This window comes from Oryzias latipes, chromosome 6 (genome assembly GCF_002234675.1).
Source record: "Oryzias latipes chromosome 6, ASM223467v1".
NCBI classification, from domain to species: Eukaryota; Metazoa; Chordata; class Actinopteri; order Beloniformes; family Adrianichthyidae; genus Oryzias; species Oryzias latipes.
Window position 1 is genome coordinate 5,563,664 of NC_019864.2, and position 16,485 is coordinate 5,580,148.

Below are 16,485 nucleotides of genomic sequence, written 5' to 3' on the forward strand. Positions count from 1 at the left end.
TTGTAATGGATGTTAAAACTGTCTTTGAACACAGGGTTTATCCAGAATGCAACAGCATTAATTTTGGAAACTGGCTCCTGCTGTGCCTTCCTATCAGCATCCTCATGCTTTTTCTGACGTGGATATGGCTCTACTGGCTCTTCATTGGCTCAGAGTGAGTCTCAATGCCAACAATGATCTATCAGTTTATCTTTCTCTCTTTCTGTTATGTTGTGATTTTGTTATGTTCTTTGTTTTAGAAGTGTCAAACAAATTGTGTTTTGCATCCTTAATGCTTTGCTTTAGCCATCTTAATCCCACAAATTCTCTTGAAAGAGGCATTTTCAGTCAAGGGTGATATAAATATCTGGTGGTTAGAATATTATAGACACAAATCTTTGGTTTGAGGGGAGTAAGTGTAAGCTAGACCTTATAATTTAACATCAACCTCACAAATGTGCTATTGGAAGACTAGTAAAAAAAAAATATTTACACATTACTTATACCTTGTTTAAACACATTTTAATTAACAAAAAGTCCAATCCAGCGACAAATTCAGTTAAAAATTCTTCACAGAAATTCTGTACTGGAGATAGAATGTTTAAGATGGGTTTTAGAAACTGAGACATCTTTGAGCACTCTTCAACAGTTACATGCATGCTCTGGTCTTCTGTACACCTACTCTCTCTGACAGCTGGTGTGTGCTGATCTTTTAGTCTGGCTAAACATTTAAATCAGGGCCTCCCTTTCACTTTGTGTGCTTAGTGACATGAGTTTCATTAACACAGAGCAAGAAATAGTATCTGTAATTTTCACCACCCCTTGTATAGCAAAAACAAAGTATTAACCTAGAACACATAATATTATAAAATTAGTTATTATTATATAATAGCCAATACAAGAATCTGCTGCTAATTCTATCTTGGCAAAATATCAGCCCACAGCTTACTGAACTTTGAAAGAATTCTGTTTTTCTGGTCCCCCATAGCTATCTCCACAACTTAGGGAGTTAGGGCGCTGCAGCTCCTTGTCTGTCCGAGAGGGTGTGGGGCCTTGAGTTCAGGGAGTGGGGGTGTCACATTGTGGACTTGGTTCTAGGGCTCTCACTGGGGCGTATTGATTGTAGTTGGGAGACCGTTTGGCTCTTCGCACCTATGTGGGGTGAGCATGCTTTTCTGGACTGAGATGTCTCAGGTCTTTCCAGGGATCTGCTGTAGCCACTCCTCCAGCTTGGGGGTTACTGCTCCAATTACCACAGGCACCACTGTGTTCTTCTCTGAGTCCCTGGTATTTCTCATGTTTAATTTTCTTGATGTTGCCATCGCTTGGCACTGCCACAGTCACCAGAATGGCTTTCCTCTGCTCTTTAACTGGACCGTGGAAGAGAGAGCATATTACACCAATTCTTGCTTCTCTCCACTGGCTGCCTGTCCATTTTTGAGTTGGTTTTATAATTCTTTTATTTGTTTTTAAATGTTTGAATGGTCTGGCTCCGCCCTCCCTCTCTGAGCTGCTACAGCTGCATTCCCCTTCCTGCTCGCTTAAATCAGCTGACCAGCTACCCCATTGGTGTGCCAAGGACACGGCGGAAACTCAAACTTTTCTCCCTGGCTTTTAACTCAGTGTGAGTTGATGTTTTATATTGTTTTTTATTTATTTTATTGATTTTATGCTGTTTGTTTTTGTCTGTCATTTTGTTTTTATCCTGCGTTGTTAAGCACTTTGGTCAGCCTCAGCTGTTTTAAAAGCACTTTATTAATAAAGTTGACTTGACTTTATCCACCACTACAATGTGTGGTTGCTTTGCCATTATCATCCTGTCAGTCTATATCTTAAAGTCCCACAGGATCTTTGCTCTCTCATTTCTACCACTTTCAGAGGTGTTTCCCATTTCTGCAGTTATTTTCTAGATTTTATTCATGCGCCTCTTTGCACAGCCTACACCTTGGGTCTTGTCTGGTGTGGTAGATCTGAGCCTCTATGGCTCTGGTGCTCAGGGCTTGTTCCTCACATCACATCCATGGTCTGTATCTCTTCCTTTCTTATTTCTTAATCTTATTATTCCTGCAGGGTATCTGGTAACTGGCAGTGCATAGCTGTTTATTGCCCGGATCTTATTTTTGCCATTGAGCTGGCTTCTCAGGACTTGCCTTACTTGTTGGAGATATTTAGCTGTTGCAGCGTTTATTGTTGTCTGTACCAGGTTCCCCTTTTCCTGCGGAATTCCAAGGTACTTGTAGCTGTCCTTAATGTCTGCTGTTGTTCCATCTGGGAGTGAGTCCCCATTTCTGAGTCGGTATCCATAGCCAGTCTTGTTGATTATTTGGCTGAGGGGCTTCAGACCTACGCAGAACAGCAGTGGGGACAGAGTGTCACCTTGGTATATCCCATATTTGATGGACACTTGAGCAAGTGACTTGCCATTGGCTTCAAGGGTGGCTTTCCACAGCTTCATCAAGTGTTTGATCACGGACGTCTGAGCCAACAAATTCAGTAAAAAATCAAGGAGCCAAATATAATTTCAAGAAATATAAAAGGGGGCGCCTGAGATCTGCGCTCTCTCTAACAGTCGACCTGATTTTCAGCAGAGAGCTCTGACCTGCAGACAATTTGACCTCAACTCTCAGCCGAGCTGATAACCGCTGCAGGACATGGACCTTAAACAATGTCTGCAGACATTACAGCGAATAGAACTCGTAAACTCTGTGAAACCCAGAAGGATGGCTGTCAATCAGCAGAAGATGGAATACCAACCTTGGACAATGGTCAGAATATGGACCCTTTTTATTTCACAGCATTACCTTATGATATTAAATTGCTTAATCAATTATCGAAGATTATTGATTGATCTCTAATTATATCACTTCACTTGCTGTAAAAAAAGATTCATTATTTTTGTCATGGCAAGCTAGGCGAGGCAGACCCCTGGAACCCGGAAGGAAAACACGGGTGAGTTATAATGTGAGTAATAGAGTTTATTTATGATCTTGCGTGGCTTGGAGTCATGGCGAAGTGGGAGGCTGGATAACGGCTCGTGGCGTGACTGGAGATTCGTCCGTGGCTCGTGGATTGACTGGAGGTTCGACCGAGGCTCGTGGCGTGACTGGAGTTCAGCAGAGACTTGAATTCAGGAGGACTGAAGACTCAGGTGACCATTCGTGATAATGATGTCCTGAGAACGAGGCATAGAACGAGATTAGGACAAAAGCAAGGATACATGGACTAAGTAAACTTAGCGACCAACTATGCACCATCAGGGGCAACGAACTGGCGATGAATACTGGAACTGGATCTCCTGAAGGCTGGCAGGTTATGAGGTGAATGGTCACAGCTGTGTCGAATAAGGAACCAAGCAGAGAGGGGAGGGGGAGGAGAGCTGACAATGGCACCATGACAATTTTTCCTAATGAAAAATAATTTGCACATCTGTTTAACTTTTGATACTTGATCAATATCTTCTATGAAGATTTTTTGAAACAGTGTTGTGTCTATTTTTTCTGATGTATTGTTATGTTTAATCATATTTTTCTAATGAATATAATCTGCATATATTTTAAATAACTGATCTGCATTTGCTATGCCGATTTCTAAAACAGTTATGTCTGTTTTTACATAATTATTAAGTAAGTCATCTTTGTCATATGATTTATTGATACTTAAGGATTATTAATTCTGTCTGATAGAAGTTATGAACCGGATAATGATAAATCATGTAATAAAATGGTACGTTAGAACATGGGTGGGATTATATAAATTCAATTCCTTCCACTCCCTTTCAAACAGTCTTTAATTTAATGTCCAATTATCCTAAGTTTGATACGTCTTTGTATGAATGTATAACTGTTGATTGTATCGTTTTGTGCATTATACTGGCTTTAATTACTTGAAATAAACCACTTCAAATCAAATCAAATTCCCTATGAAGGCTCTTAGAGTCCTGTTGATGTTGTACAACTCCAAGCATTCAGTGATCCACGTGTGCCATTGAGTCATGGGCTTTCTTGTAATAAATATAGGCTGGGCACAGGTCGGTGTGTCGTGATTTGCAGTCTTGAGGTCTGTTCTGTGCAGTTTGACGGTTCTGTCAACCAGGAGATGGTGCTCCTCTGGAATCTCTACCAATGCCCTTTTTTGCGTTGCTCATGTATTGATGCTTATGTATTATGCCTATTTATTTAGGTTGCAATGATGCCTGACACAAACTTCCATGTTGTGGAGAGACAGATTATTGGACGGTAGTTGGATGGTACTGCACTCTTTCAGGGATCCTTCTGGATCAGGATTGTTCACCCCACTAGCCATGGGTGACTCATGGGTAGTTGGACAAGATTTATTTCAAATCAAATCAACATTTACATTAAATGAAAAAATAAGTCTACACACGACTTTGAAAATAGAATTTGAAAGGGGAATGGAAGAAGCTTATGCTTATAAAAATCCAAACCCCCACTCAACAACACTCATAACAACAAAACAACAAAATTAAACAATTTGACATAATAACGCTAACATACGACAAACACCTGACGAAGACTCAAAGAATCGCCCAAATACTTCGACCAAACACCAAAAAGGTAGGAGGAAACGAGATGCATCAGCTGAAAAAAGAAATAAGAACAAAACAAACCAACAACTTTGGTAATGATCATTCCACAGTCCAAAAGAATACACATACTCCTCAATGTTACATTGCATCTTGGTACTTATTCATTAGGTATCTTTTAAACATGAACAAGATTTTTACAAGTTTCATATCATCTGATAAATGGTTCCAGAGTGTGACACCCATTACTGATATACACATCGATTTTAGGGTTGTCCTTAATTCAGGTTGATAGAATTTGTTGATTGCTCTTAATTTATATTTTTACCAGCATCTCTGTTTTGAAACAAAGATTGAAAATTAGTTGGCAGAGAATTTATTGATTTATACATAATTTGGACAACTTTAAAATCTACCAAATCCTGTAATTTTAAATTAAATGTATTAAGAAAAAGTGGATTAGTATGCTCATTATACTTAACTTCATGAACGAATGGGTGAATCCCATTAGGCATGTATCATGTCGGCGCCCATTGCTGTCTAGTTCTTCATACCTGAGACTTTTTCTTGGATGTCTGTCACTGTGATGGTTACTGGATTCTGTTCAGGGAGGTTGCTATGTTCTTTTCTCAGAGAGACCACCATTAAAGATTGCTGTTATGTGCTATCTCTTTCTCCCATATAATTTTCCAGTACTATTCGGTTTCCAGCCTTGGTGGGTCTGCTCTGCTGTTTTGACACGGTCGCAAGTTGAGTTGCAAACAGTCTATTTATCCATCTGGCTTCAATGTCTCTTGGTTATCCCTTTCGGCGTCTGCTCAAGGCTAGGAGCCTTTCCTTGGCAGTATCCAGGGCTTCAGGTATGGGCATCTGGCTGTATCTCTTAGGTATTTGCTTTTTGTATTGCACCACTTTGAGCCTCTGCCAGCTTACTCACATCCCTTCAAGCTGCCTTGATTTTGGCCTCCAATCATTGCTTTCATGGTGAGTAGTGTTTTTTTTTTTTCCCCATGGTTGCTCTTATGGCCAAACATCTCATGGATCACTGTTGCTGAAGTATAAACACGTCCATTGGTTTCTGTGATTATTGTGGTAGGAATTACCCCTCAAATTCTTCATTCAAAGTTTCCAGGAGACTTTCAGGAGGTACATCACTTAACTGTTGTAGTTGGTGTTGGGATTGCCTGTTGTTTATTCTAGACATGATCTTGTCTTCCAGGGCAGTTACTGTACTTACTCGCTCAGTGTAACAGACGTTACTGGGGCTGTGTTCCTGAGTTTGGAACACTCCTGGATGGGAGTGTGGTATAGCCTTCTCTCTGATCTGGTGTTTTGGCACACCAGGGGGGGTTGCAATTGTGTTGTACCACTTCAATCTCAAATTGTCATAAGAGCTGCTATTTTTGGATGTTGGTAAATGAGCTACTAGGTGCTCGACAGTTAGCCATGATTGGGGGTTTTGAAACATCCAGTCACTCCACATTCTCTGCATGTAACCTCTTTAAGGAGGATTACTTGAGTAGTAGCATTCCAACAGAACTTTGTTCTCACATCTAGTCCATTTCCATCTTCTTCTAATAGCCCACTTTCCATCAGGGTGTATCTGATCTTGTTTGGCCCTGCAATGTCTGTGCCGGCATAAATGTCATGTTTCATAGTCACTTATAGGTTATGAGGTAGGCAGTAGCCAGTGTTGCAATGGTATTAGCTGTCAAAAATTCAGACTGGTTAAAACAGGCAACATCTTTCCAATCTTCCATTTTCCAGTTTTGGCGAGCCTGAGCTAAATGTAGCCTCAGTTCCTTGATCTTAGTTGACAGGAGTGGCACTAGGGGTGGTCTTCTGCTAATGTAGCCCATCTGCCTCAGGGTTTGACGTGTTGTGTGTTTAGAGATTCTCTTCTGCATTCCTAAGTTATAATAAGTGCTTTTTTGAGTTACAGTTGCCTTTCCATCAGCTGGAACCACTATGGCCATTCTCTTCTGACGTCTGGCATCAAAAAGACTTTTCCGCTAACTGGATATTTCCTCTTTTTCAGACCGTTCTCTGTAAACCCTAAAGAGGGGTGTGTGTGAAAATCCCAGTAAATTAGCAGTTTCTGAATTACTCAGACCAGCCAATCTGGCACCAACAACAATAAAACATTCAAAGTCCCCAGTCTGATCCTTGGTTTAAACTGCAGCAGATTGTTTTGACCACATACCTAAATGCATTTAGTTGCTGCCATGTGATTGGCTAATTAGACATTTCAATTAATGAGCAGTTAGACAGGTGTGGCTAATAAACTGGCAAGTAATTATACATATATATAAAGATGGATGGATGGATGGATGGATGGATAGATAGATAGTAAACCTATTCACTCAGTGGTACTATTTTGATCACAATAAATCAAAAGTGTGTTATTATTGGTGTTAATAGTTAATGTGTTCAACACTGTGAATAGAAATACGTAGATCAACAGGTGTTGTAAAAAAGGGGTGGGATCACACAAGATTTCTCTTCAACCCACTCCTTTTCAATCACACTGTCTTGTTTTATCTGTCTTTTTTAAACTATTTTGTGTATGTTCATTTGTGTTTGAAATTAAGAACATTTAATTGAAATTGATTTGAGTATTTAATATTTTTCTCGCAAACAGCTTTCGCTTCCTAAGGTGCCATAAAGGACAACATTCAGAGAAAGAGATGTCAGCTAAAAAAGTGATAGAAGAGGAGTACAGTTCATTGGGAACAATGGGGTAATCAATCTGTGACACATCTATCCCTTTACTGAATATGATTCCATTATAAATGTAAACTGGGTATTTTTTACAGTACATAACATGTGACTGAATTTTAAATTAGATTTCATGAATAAATAAATGCAAACAAGAATTCATTCTCTTTCACAGGTCTCAGGAAATAGTAACTGGAGTGGTTTTTGTGTTGATGGTGTTGTTGTGGCTAACCAGGGCTCCAGGATTCTTTCCTGGGTGGGCTTCTCTTTTTCCCAAGTAAGACCCCCTCGTTTTTCCATGTTAACCTTTTTTCTGTGTTGTATTATTGCCTATTAGTTAAATTAACTTTTGTTATTTTTAATTACATTAAACGTAGTTTACAATAAATTGTGATCCTGTTAATTTGTTTTTCTGTCATGTTACAAAGGAGTCAGTCAGGTTACTTCACTGATGCCAATGTGGCTTTGCTGCTGGGCCTCCTCTTCTTCATCATACCTGCCTATGGACCTGCCAAAAAATATGGTAACTTTATGTTTAAATGACACCACTTGATCTAAAACAACAGGGCTTATGTGCCGTGAGAACTGACAGCAAAGAAAAACAATAAATTAACACCAAAATCAATTCAGCCACTTTTAATATACTTTATTCCTCGTGCCTTGACCACTAGATGGGGCAAAGTAAAATAAAAATAGAACACCAAATTAAACAACTTGGACAAACTGATTAAGAGATGTGCATTTGTGATCGGGAGGAGGGTGGACTCTCTGGGATCTGTGCTGCAGAAGAGGATGAGGGCCTTGACTCAGAGCATCCTGGACAATCCCAGACATCCTTTGCACAACACGATGTCAGGTCAGAGGAGCACACGGAGTAATAGACTCCTTTCACTGCGCTGCAGGACAGAGCGCTTTAAGAACTCATTTGTCCCTACAGCTATCAGGCTGTTTAATGAACCTGCCTGATATGAACTGATATTATTTTGTGAACTGTCTTTTTACTGTTGTTTGTTGTGTGTGGTTGTGTGTTTTGCTACCGGACACCTGAATTTCTCCTTTGGGAGATTAATAAAGTTTATATCTATCTATATCTAATAACATCTTCACTATAACACTTTTGACAGACTTTCATGTTTGGGAGCTATAGATCAAAGCTGGTCAACAAGTTAAGTCAGAAGGCACAAAAGATCCTAAGGTGGCACTAGCAGCTCAGTAATTGTTTTGAGCTAAACCGCAATTAATATTGGCAAAAATCAGAGAGGGAAGATCCTGAAGTGAAATCTTGAAGAGGGGCAAAAAGGTTCTCACACCACTGTATAAACACAGAGTGGGGCAAATAAGTATTTAGTCAGAAGAGGGGCAAAAAGGTTCTCACACCACTGTATAAACACAGAGTGGGGCAAATAAGTATTTAGTCAGCCACCAAATGTGCAAGTTCTTCCATTTTAAAGGGAAAGAGAGGACTGTTTTTCCATTATAATACCTCAACTATAAGAGACAAAATGAGAGAAATTAGAAAAAAAAAGTCCAGAAAATCACATTGCCTGATTTTTAATAATTTATTTGTAAATTATGTTGGAAAAAAAGCATTTGGTCAATAACAAAAATTCAACTCAACACTTTGTTATTTACCCTTTGTCAATGATCTCTGTCAAACATTCTCAGTAAGTCTTCACAAGGTTTTCACAAACTATTGCTGGTGTTTTGGCCCATTCTTCCATGCAGATCTCCTCTAGAGCAGTGATGTTTTGCGGCTGCTGCTGGGCAACACAGACTTTCATCTCCCGCTAAAGATTTTCATGGGGTTGAGATCTGGAGACTGGTTAAGCCACTCAACTAATTAAAAATCAGACAATGCGATTTTCTAGATTTATTCTCACTTTGTCTCTCATAGTTGAGGTTTACCTATGATAAAAATTACAGACCTCTCTCACCTTTTAAGTGGGAAATGAAATCCTAGACATAATCAACCTAATATAAGATCTACATTGTTCATAGTTTCCTATCCAGTTTTATCAGCTAAAAAAGTTTTATCAGCTATAAAAAGAGTATAAGTAAGTGTTTCTGTTGTTCTTGTTGATGTACCTGATGTTTTTCTGTCCTCACACAGAGGCAATGATTACCTGGAGTGAGTTTCAGGCTTCCATGCCATGGAAAGTTGCCCTTCTGGTTGGTGGAGGATTCGCACTTGCTGAAGGGACAAAGGTTAGATTGTTTGTTTCTCATGTCAATAAGTCCTGTCTGAGATTACCCAGATGGACGCAACCCTGCGCCTGGTGCGCAAGAAAATGGCGGGTGCAAGGCACCTTCCCAGGTTAACGTAGCTGGACACATGGTACTTCCCTGACTGTGGCTAAAAGACTGATGACTACAAAACAATGCATTGTGGGAAACGGTGTCTGACAGTCCTTGTAGTTCTAAGTGATTCTGATCAGAAACAGCTGGAGCTCAGTGAAGGAAATCTGAGTAATTTGTAACTCTTTCTGCAAATAGTGAATCACTGATGAAATACAATAATATGAGTTTATCTTTTCTTATATAAACAAAAAGGGACAACCAATTTTAAGCAGAGCTGAGGTTGCACTCCTTTCCTTTTTCCCTTTCTGGTGCCTCCTGGATGTGCAGTGCCCCTAGCGTTCCATAAGGAAACATTCCAAAACATTTCATAAGATTAACTAAACTGTTTAATTGTTCAACCATTTAATCATTCTATTGTGCAAAAGAATGACTTTCAAATAACTCAATAGCCCCTGTTCCTTGTCAGCCCTGTGGCTCTCCTCATTCTTTGTCTGGCACGGCATTCTAGATGAACTGTAAAAACGTCAACATACTCTTTTGGTTCCCACTTCTCTGCTTCTGAAACGGTTCCAAGCACGTCCAGCAGAGGTTTTTAAAACAGGGCTTATGTGCCGTGAGAACTGACAGCAAAGAAAAACAATAAATTAACACCAAAATCAATTCAGCCACTTTTAATATACTTTATTCCTCGTGCCTTGACCACTAGATGAGGCAAAGTAAAATAAAAATAGAACACCAAATTAAATACCTAAATATTTGGAACTGTTAAAAATGGACATGCCACAATGCCAGTGCTCATTGCAACAGTTAGGAGGTTTTTGTCCAAGCTAAAGTTGGTCAAATATTAATTCAGAAGCCTGTGCAAAGAAGAGAGGCTCACTGATCTCTTTCTCTTCTCTATTGAAAAAGACAACCATAAATCACAATGATTTATATGTGATTAACATCTACGGGAACATGGCCCGCAGAAAGTTACTCCTCTAAAGCCCTCATAAGGTTAGACAATTGGGGTTAGACTAAGGAAGGCTTTTTACTTTTGTTAGTTCCACCGTGCTATTTATTCTTGAACATTTTATTACTTTGTACACCAAAGTCTGCATGCTACCCTTTTCCGACTTTGAGCCCCTTCTTTTCCTTTTGCCTTTTCCCTTCAGGAGCCGCCACAGTAAATCAGTTTCCTTCATCTAACCCTGTCCTCTGCATCCTCTACTCTAACACCAGCTACCTTCATGTTGCATCCATAAACCTCCTCCTTGGTCTTCCTCTAGACCTCTTGCCTGGCAGTTCCAGACTCAGTATCCTTCTACAAATATATTCACTGTCTCTCCTCCTCTGAACCATCTCAGTCTGACCTCTCTGACCAAAACCTCTAAGATGTGCTCTCCCTCTGATGTCCTCATTCCTGTCCATCCTGGTCCCTCTAAAAGAGAACCTCAGCATCTTCATCTCTGCTACCTCCAGCTCTTCTTCTTGTCTTCTTCTGTCCTTTCCTTTCGTCTAAGCTGAAACTCATCAATCACACATCAAACCTGACACTTTTCTCCACCCATTCCAACCTGCCTGCAATTGCTCCTTTACTTCTTTTCCACTCTCTCCTTTACTCTGGACTGTTGACCTTGATTTTGAAACACTGAATCTTTCTAATAATAATAATAATAATAATAAATAAGGTTGATTTCGCCAACCTCCCAGTTGCCAGGGAGTATATAAACTGTCCGAGCAACACTCTGTGCTGCAACCACGACTTCACCCAAAACCCTTTTCTTCTTCTTCGCCCTTCTTATCTGCGTTGCTTTTTTTCTGAGTAGTGCAGCAAGCACAACATTCTGTCTTCTTTGCATCTTTCTTAGCATCAACCGTAATTCATCAAGATGCAGACCTTGTAGTCACTGTGGTGCTATCAATGCCGTGTTGAGAATTGTGCAGCATCAATGCCATCCTGCCGTTTATTTGCAGGACCCACAGAGGATGAGATTACCAGATTGATGTCTGGTCGATCGCTGGGGCCCCGGCCCTTGTCAACAGCCCTTGTCGAGTGCCTACAATGCTACCCTCCAGTGGTGGAGGGACAGCTGCACGGGGGCAGGGGATAGCTAGAAGATGGCAGTCTGAGATTGACTGATCATGACATAATTTGGGGGACCTTGGAGAACCTCTTACCTGTCAGTCACCATGCTGCTGGCTTCCTGCCACCCACTTGTCACTGTACTCCCACCATCAACCTCCAACTGTGCCTGGGCAGCCACTGAGCAATGTCAAACAATCACCTGGTCGCTGTAAAATTTTAACTTTTTCTTAAAACCTCACCGGCCACCGCAAGGCGTGTAAAAATGCGACTGCCACCCCCTTATTACAAATGCCGCAGCATGGCCACCTCCCCAATTTGCTGAAAGGGTTGCATTTAGGTAGCCTCACAGTGACGTTTTCAGATATGTGAGTGTAGTCTTATTGAGTTCTTAAAACAATCTTGATTTGATCATTTTCAAATGGTTTACTTACAGTAATCTCAGTCATTTTACATGGATTTTGATATTCATTAATATGAATATTGTCACTGCGTAAAATGATTACTTTGCATAAACTTACTTTATATGTCTTTTGCTACTTTGTGAGTTTTGTGATGTTTGTGTCTGCAGGAGTCTGGCCTGTCTTTGTGGGTGGCTGAGCTCTTGACACCATTAGGAGATTTGCCAGTTTTTGCCGTAATCACAGTGGCCTGTGTTATTGTTACCATGCTGACAGAAGTGACCAGTAATGCTGCAACCACCACCATCTTCCTCCCTATCCTCTCTCCACTGGTAGGTTTTTACTGTAAATTGTGCATATAGGCAAGCTCCATATTTTGCTAGTAAATTAAGAGTGGTCATTCCAACTTTTACAAGTTACACAAGATTTCCCCCTTTTAGTGAACTGCATGTGCATTTTACAAAAACTACAAATGTAAGGTTGGGATGGAAAAGTCATTGTCAAGTTAGTTCTTGAACTAAACTGATCCTGTTCCCATAACTCTGCGATCGGCGTGTGCTTACTGTAAACAAAAAAGTGTCTCTGTATTTGTTTCAGCTATTTCACTTCTTTCATTTTCTGATTGTTTTCTCTTTTTAAAGCCTTTGCAACCTGCAAGGTGTGACAATCTTGCTCGTGAATACTTCATATGCATGTGACATATTTTATCTCACTTGCATGCAAAATTCTGTAAATGCAGCTTTTGTTTAAAGTAGAAGTCAGCGTTTTTTGGACCCAAGAATTTCCACAGGGTGAATGTTCAATCACACAATTTAAACACACCTTGAATTCAAACATACCCCACTGTAATACCACTGTTTAAAATTCACATCACTAATATTTTCCAACGATCCCATTCATTCATTCACTCAGTCCAAAACTTTTTAAACAGCCTTTATTTATTTTTACTTCTTTTGTCCAGCAGCTGAGCAAACAGATTTTACTGTTAAAATAGGGGTTATGTAGTTTCGGAGAAAAAAAAAGTATATTTGCATAAACCCATTTTATATTTGAGGCTAAACTTTCAATTTAATAAAATTGGAGTAGGTGATGTGGGAGGCATGGGTACAAGAAAAGAAGAGGGATAAAATAGAGGATGTCTGCAGAAACGCAGAAGAGGCACCTCTTTGCTTGAGATTTATCATTATTACTTTGACATGTTGATGTTTACAAAGGGCTAGGCTTGACCACAGACACAATCCTCCATACACTCAAACCATGTATTTTTAATGTTTGGAGACACAGTAGAATATAGAATGGCTACTGTTGGGAAACAGTTGCTCAAAACTGCCTGACTGAATATGAGATAGAGCAAGAGCTGACTTTACTCACAAAGGATGTTTGATAATAAAAAAAATGATTAAACCTTACCTTTATTCTTCTACTGTATGTGCTGCTTGTACTTTAATGGTCGATCTAAACAGTGTAAGTGGTTTTCCACTTCGACAAACTTATACGTTTTCCAAGTGTAACACAATTCTGGATTTCATATCCAGTATATTGTGTTTTTTACACCTTTTTGTTCAAATTTTTTTTTATTAATATTTATTTTTTACTCAGTTACGAAGCAGTTAAATATTTAAATGGAATTAACATTTACCATGAATAGCAATAGCTTGGCATCTGACAAAGTTTATTTTCCTTCAGATTGGTTCAATCGCTTAATTAAATGTGTCACTGTCACTTTTCAGGCCGAGGCTATCCATGTGAATCCACTGTACATCCTTATCCCAACCACTCTGTGCACATCCTTCTCATTCCTGCTGCCTGTGTCAAATCCACCCAATGCTGTGGTGTATGCCTATGGACACATCACTATCATGGATATGGTGGGTCCTTCAGTACCAATTACAATCAAGACATTTTTTTCTGCATTTGATGGAACAAAGTTGGTCATTTTATTGCTGCTGTTGCAGGTGAAGGCTGGGCTTGGTGTCAATGTCATTGGACTACTTTCTGTCCTCTTGGCTGTGGGGACATGGGGAATTCCTCTCTTCTCTTTGGATTCATACCCTGATTGGGCACCAGTTCTTCCCAATTTTAACTCCACAACACCCTGAAGATAGGGACAGGATTTTTTGGTGTGTGCGTGTGTGTGTGTGTGTGTGTGGGTGTGCGCGCGTGTGTGTGGCTCAGAAACGTCAAATATAATCTGCTCTTATCACTGTTTTCTAAAGACTGGTTTTGCCAGTAAATATTTAAACTTCCAAACTTAGTTGACTTTATTCAATAAGGAATTGCTTTAACTTCAAACAAATAAAAAAAACATTAATTTATTTTAGTATTTTCCTGTTTTTTTGTATGTTCTTTATGATCAGTGCAAGTAAGGAATGTTTGCTATACGACAAAATGCTTACTAAATAAATGACCAAATACCAATACTGTAAATCCCAAACTAAAATAAAGTGGTTTTAGTTTGAGACCTGTGGAATGAAAACATCTGGAACAGCTTTTTTCCTTGGTAAAATGAGTAAATTTTCAGTATTTGTTGAAGAAATCTAGCCTAATTTGTTTGTTGTGCAGTGTGGCAGCGCGACATGTCCTCTGAATGGAAGACAACCAGACTACCAACCATATTTATGGATTTACAACAGCCCATTCTTGATACAAGTGAATTAAATACACAGATGTTGCTGTTACCTTTTAAACAACCCCCAATCAAACAAAAACAATAAAAAAATAGTACCTTAAATACATAATAAAACCACAAATATTATACAGATTCCTTAAAGCCAATTTTAATTGACTATATATACACCAAGAATGGTTGCCATTAGCAATAAAATGTAGCTTAAGCCTGTCACTGTGCACCTTTAGACAATGTTCATGAGTCAAAAGTCTACAGGTCATGTTTGGGAGGGGCTTCATCTTTCCACCACAAGAAAATAAGACAAAGTGCAATTATAGAAGAAAACGTTGTGTTTGACATTGTTAGGAATAAGAAACATTGGCAGGAATAACTTCATAGCTTTGCTGGACAATGACAGGGATGATAGTAAACTTTATAAAAGAACGTAGTGTGGTTTCTATTTTGAGTACAACACAACATTTTATGAATGTATACATGTTTGAATATATTACCACTAATTCGAACTTGAAATGTGCAAATTCTTAATTATGGCTTTTTGTTGAGTTCATCAAAATGCTGTTTTAGTATCTTTTTCATTAGACAAGGCCAGAAACAGCTTGTAATTCTTCAAAGACCCGCTAAGATCAAATCATGCATCTGGTTTGTTTATTGTGTTCTTATGGCATTTTTCTCTTGTTGAAGTACACATTTACAGAAAATTAAGCATACCATTCTGTTTCTGAGTATTTCTCTGTTCAAATCATTGTGAATCAGGAGCAAATCCAAAAATGCTGTTTTAAAACGCTTGTAGCAGTGATGTAGGGGCTACAATCGGCAAGCCACAGCTTTCCTGCTCCGCTCCATTCCGTTGTATCCACTTGCAGACAAATAGATCCCTATACATCTTTGTTTTCCTGTTTGTTTTTCTGACCTGGCATCTGATTTAAAACTAGTTCCAATATTGCTCACCATTTTTACTTACAGCCCCTCACAGCCCCATTCTAACATTGTCAGTGCAACAAAAATGGTGAGCAATTTCAGAGCTATCCAGCTATGCAGTTTTGAGCCAGATGCCAGCTCTGATGAGAGAAAAATGAAGATGTAGATGAATCTTTTTGTGTACAGGTTGATGCATCAGAATGGAGCAGAGCAGGAAGCTTGTGGCTTGCCGTAGCAGTTTCTACATCATTGCAACAAAATTTTTACAACAGCATTTTTGCATCTGCTCCTATTTCACAACAGTTTGATTAAAGAAATACTACAAAATACAATTTTGTGCTTGGTCCCTCTTTCTATTGTTAAAGTGTTCCAAGTGTTTTTGTTTTTATATGATTATGATGTTTTAGCCAAAATCAAAAAACTTTTGTGGGGACATAGTTTCTGCAGAGCGGCAGGAGTACATTATGAATAAACCTGTGAGATGTGGGTGGGAGCAAGCCTGCCGCCATTTCCCATCATAAATGTGTTTACATGCTCTCCCGCTAGCTTACAGCCCCTCACAACCCTAGCATAAAATGGATAGCATGTAAACAGATTGAGCTGAATTTCTAAAAAGCTACTGCTGCTCTGCAGAAACTATGTCCTAGAAAAATGACACAGGTTTTTGACACGTTTACAACAGGTCAAAAGATGATCGGAGTGGGACTTTAACTGCAATTTTTGTATTGTTAATTTTGACTCTAGTTAATTTCAAATGTGGAAATAAATGTATCAAACAACAACCAAAAACGGATCTATATTTCTTTCTTCCTGCGAAAATGTCTGTCTATGTATGTACGTCAGTAAAGTGCTCCAAAATAACAAAAACTTTGTGGCTGCTGAGAAGGTAAAGTGGGTTAACAGGAGTTGGAGCTTTGCCTCCCCTTCTGGTCAC

At 39.3% G+C, this 16,485-nt stretch overlaps 1 protein-coding gene across 1 annotated transcript in view; it reads left to right on the forward strand.

Moving 5' to 3' along the window:
* The window catches only part of slc13a1 (solute carrier family 13 member 1), a 41,712-nt gene extending 27,274 nt beyond the window's left edge, over nucleotides 1-14,438 (forward strand). Inside the window, exons 9-16 of the mRNA XM_011475720.3 lie at nucleotides 35-154; nucleotides 7,164-7,262; nucleotides 7,416-7,517; nucleotides 7,669-7,763; nucleotides 9,351-9,445; nucleotides 12,175-12,336; nucleotides 13,735-13,872; nucleotides 13,960-14,438. Coding sequence (XP_011474022.1) covers nucleotides 35-154; nucleotides 7,164-7,262; nucleotides 7,416-7,517; nucleotides 7,669-7,763; nucleotides 9,351-9,445; nucleotides 12,175-12,336; nucleotides 13,735-13,872; nucleotides 13,960-14,103 — 955 coding nt within the window. The 3' untranslated portion in view covers nucleotides 14,104-14,438. The remainder of the gene's footprint in view (nucleotides 1-34; nucleotides 155-7,163; nucleotides 7,263-7,415; nucleotides 7,518-7,668; nucleotides 7,764-9,350; nucleotides 9,446-12,174; nucleotides 12,337-13,734; nucleotides 13,873-13,959) is intronic.
* The last annotated feature ends 2,047 nt before the right edge of the window (nucleotides 14,439-16,485 follow it).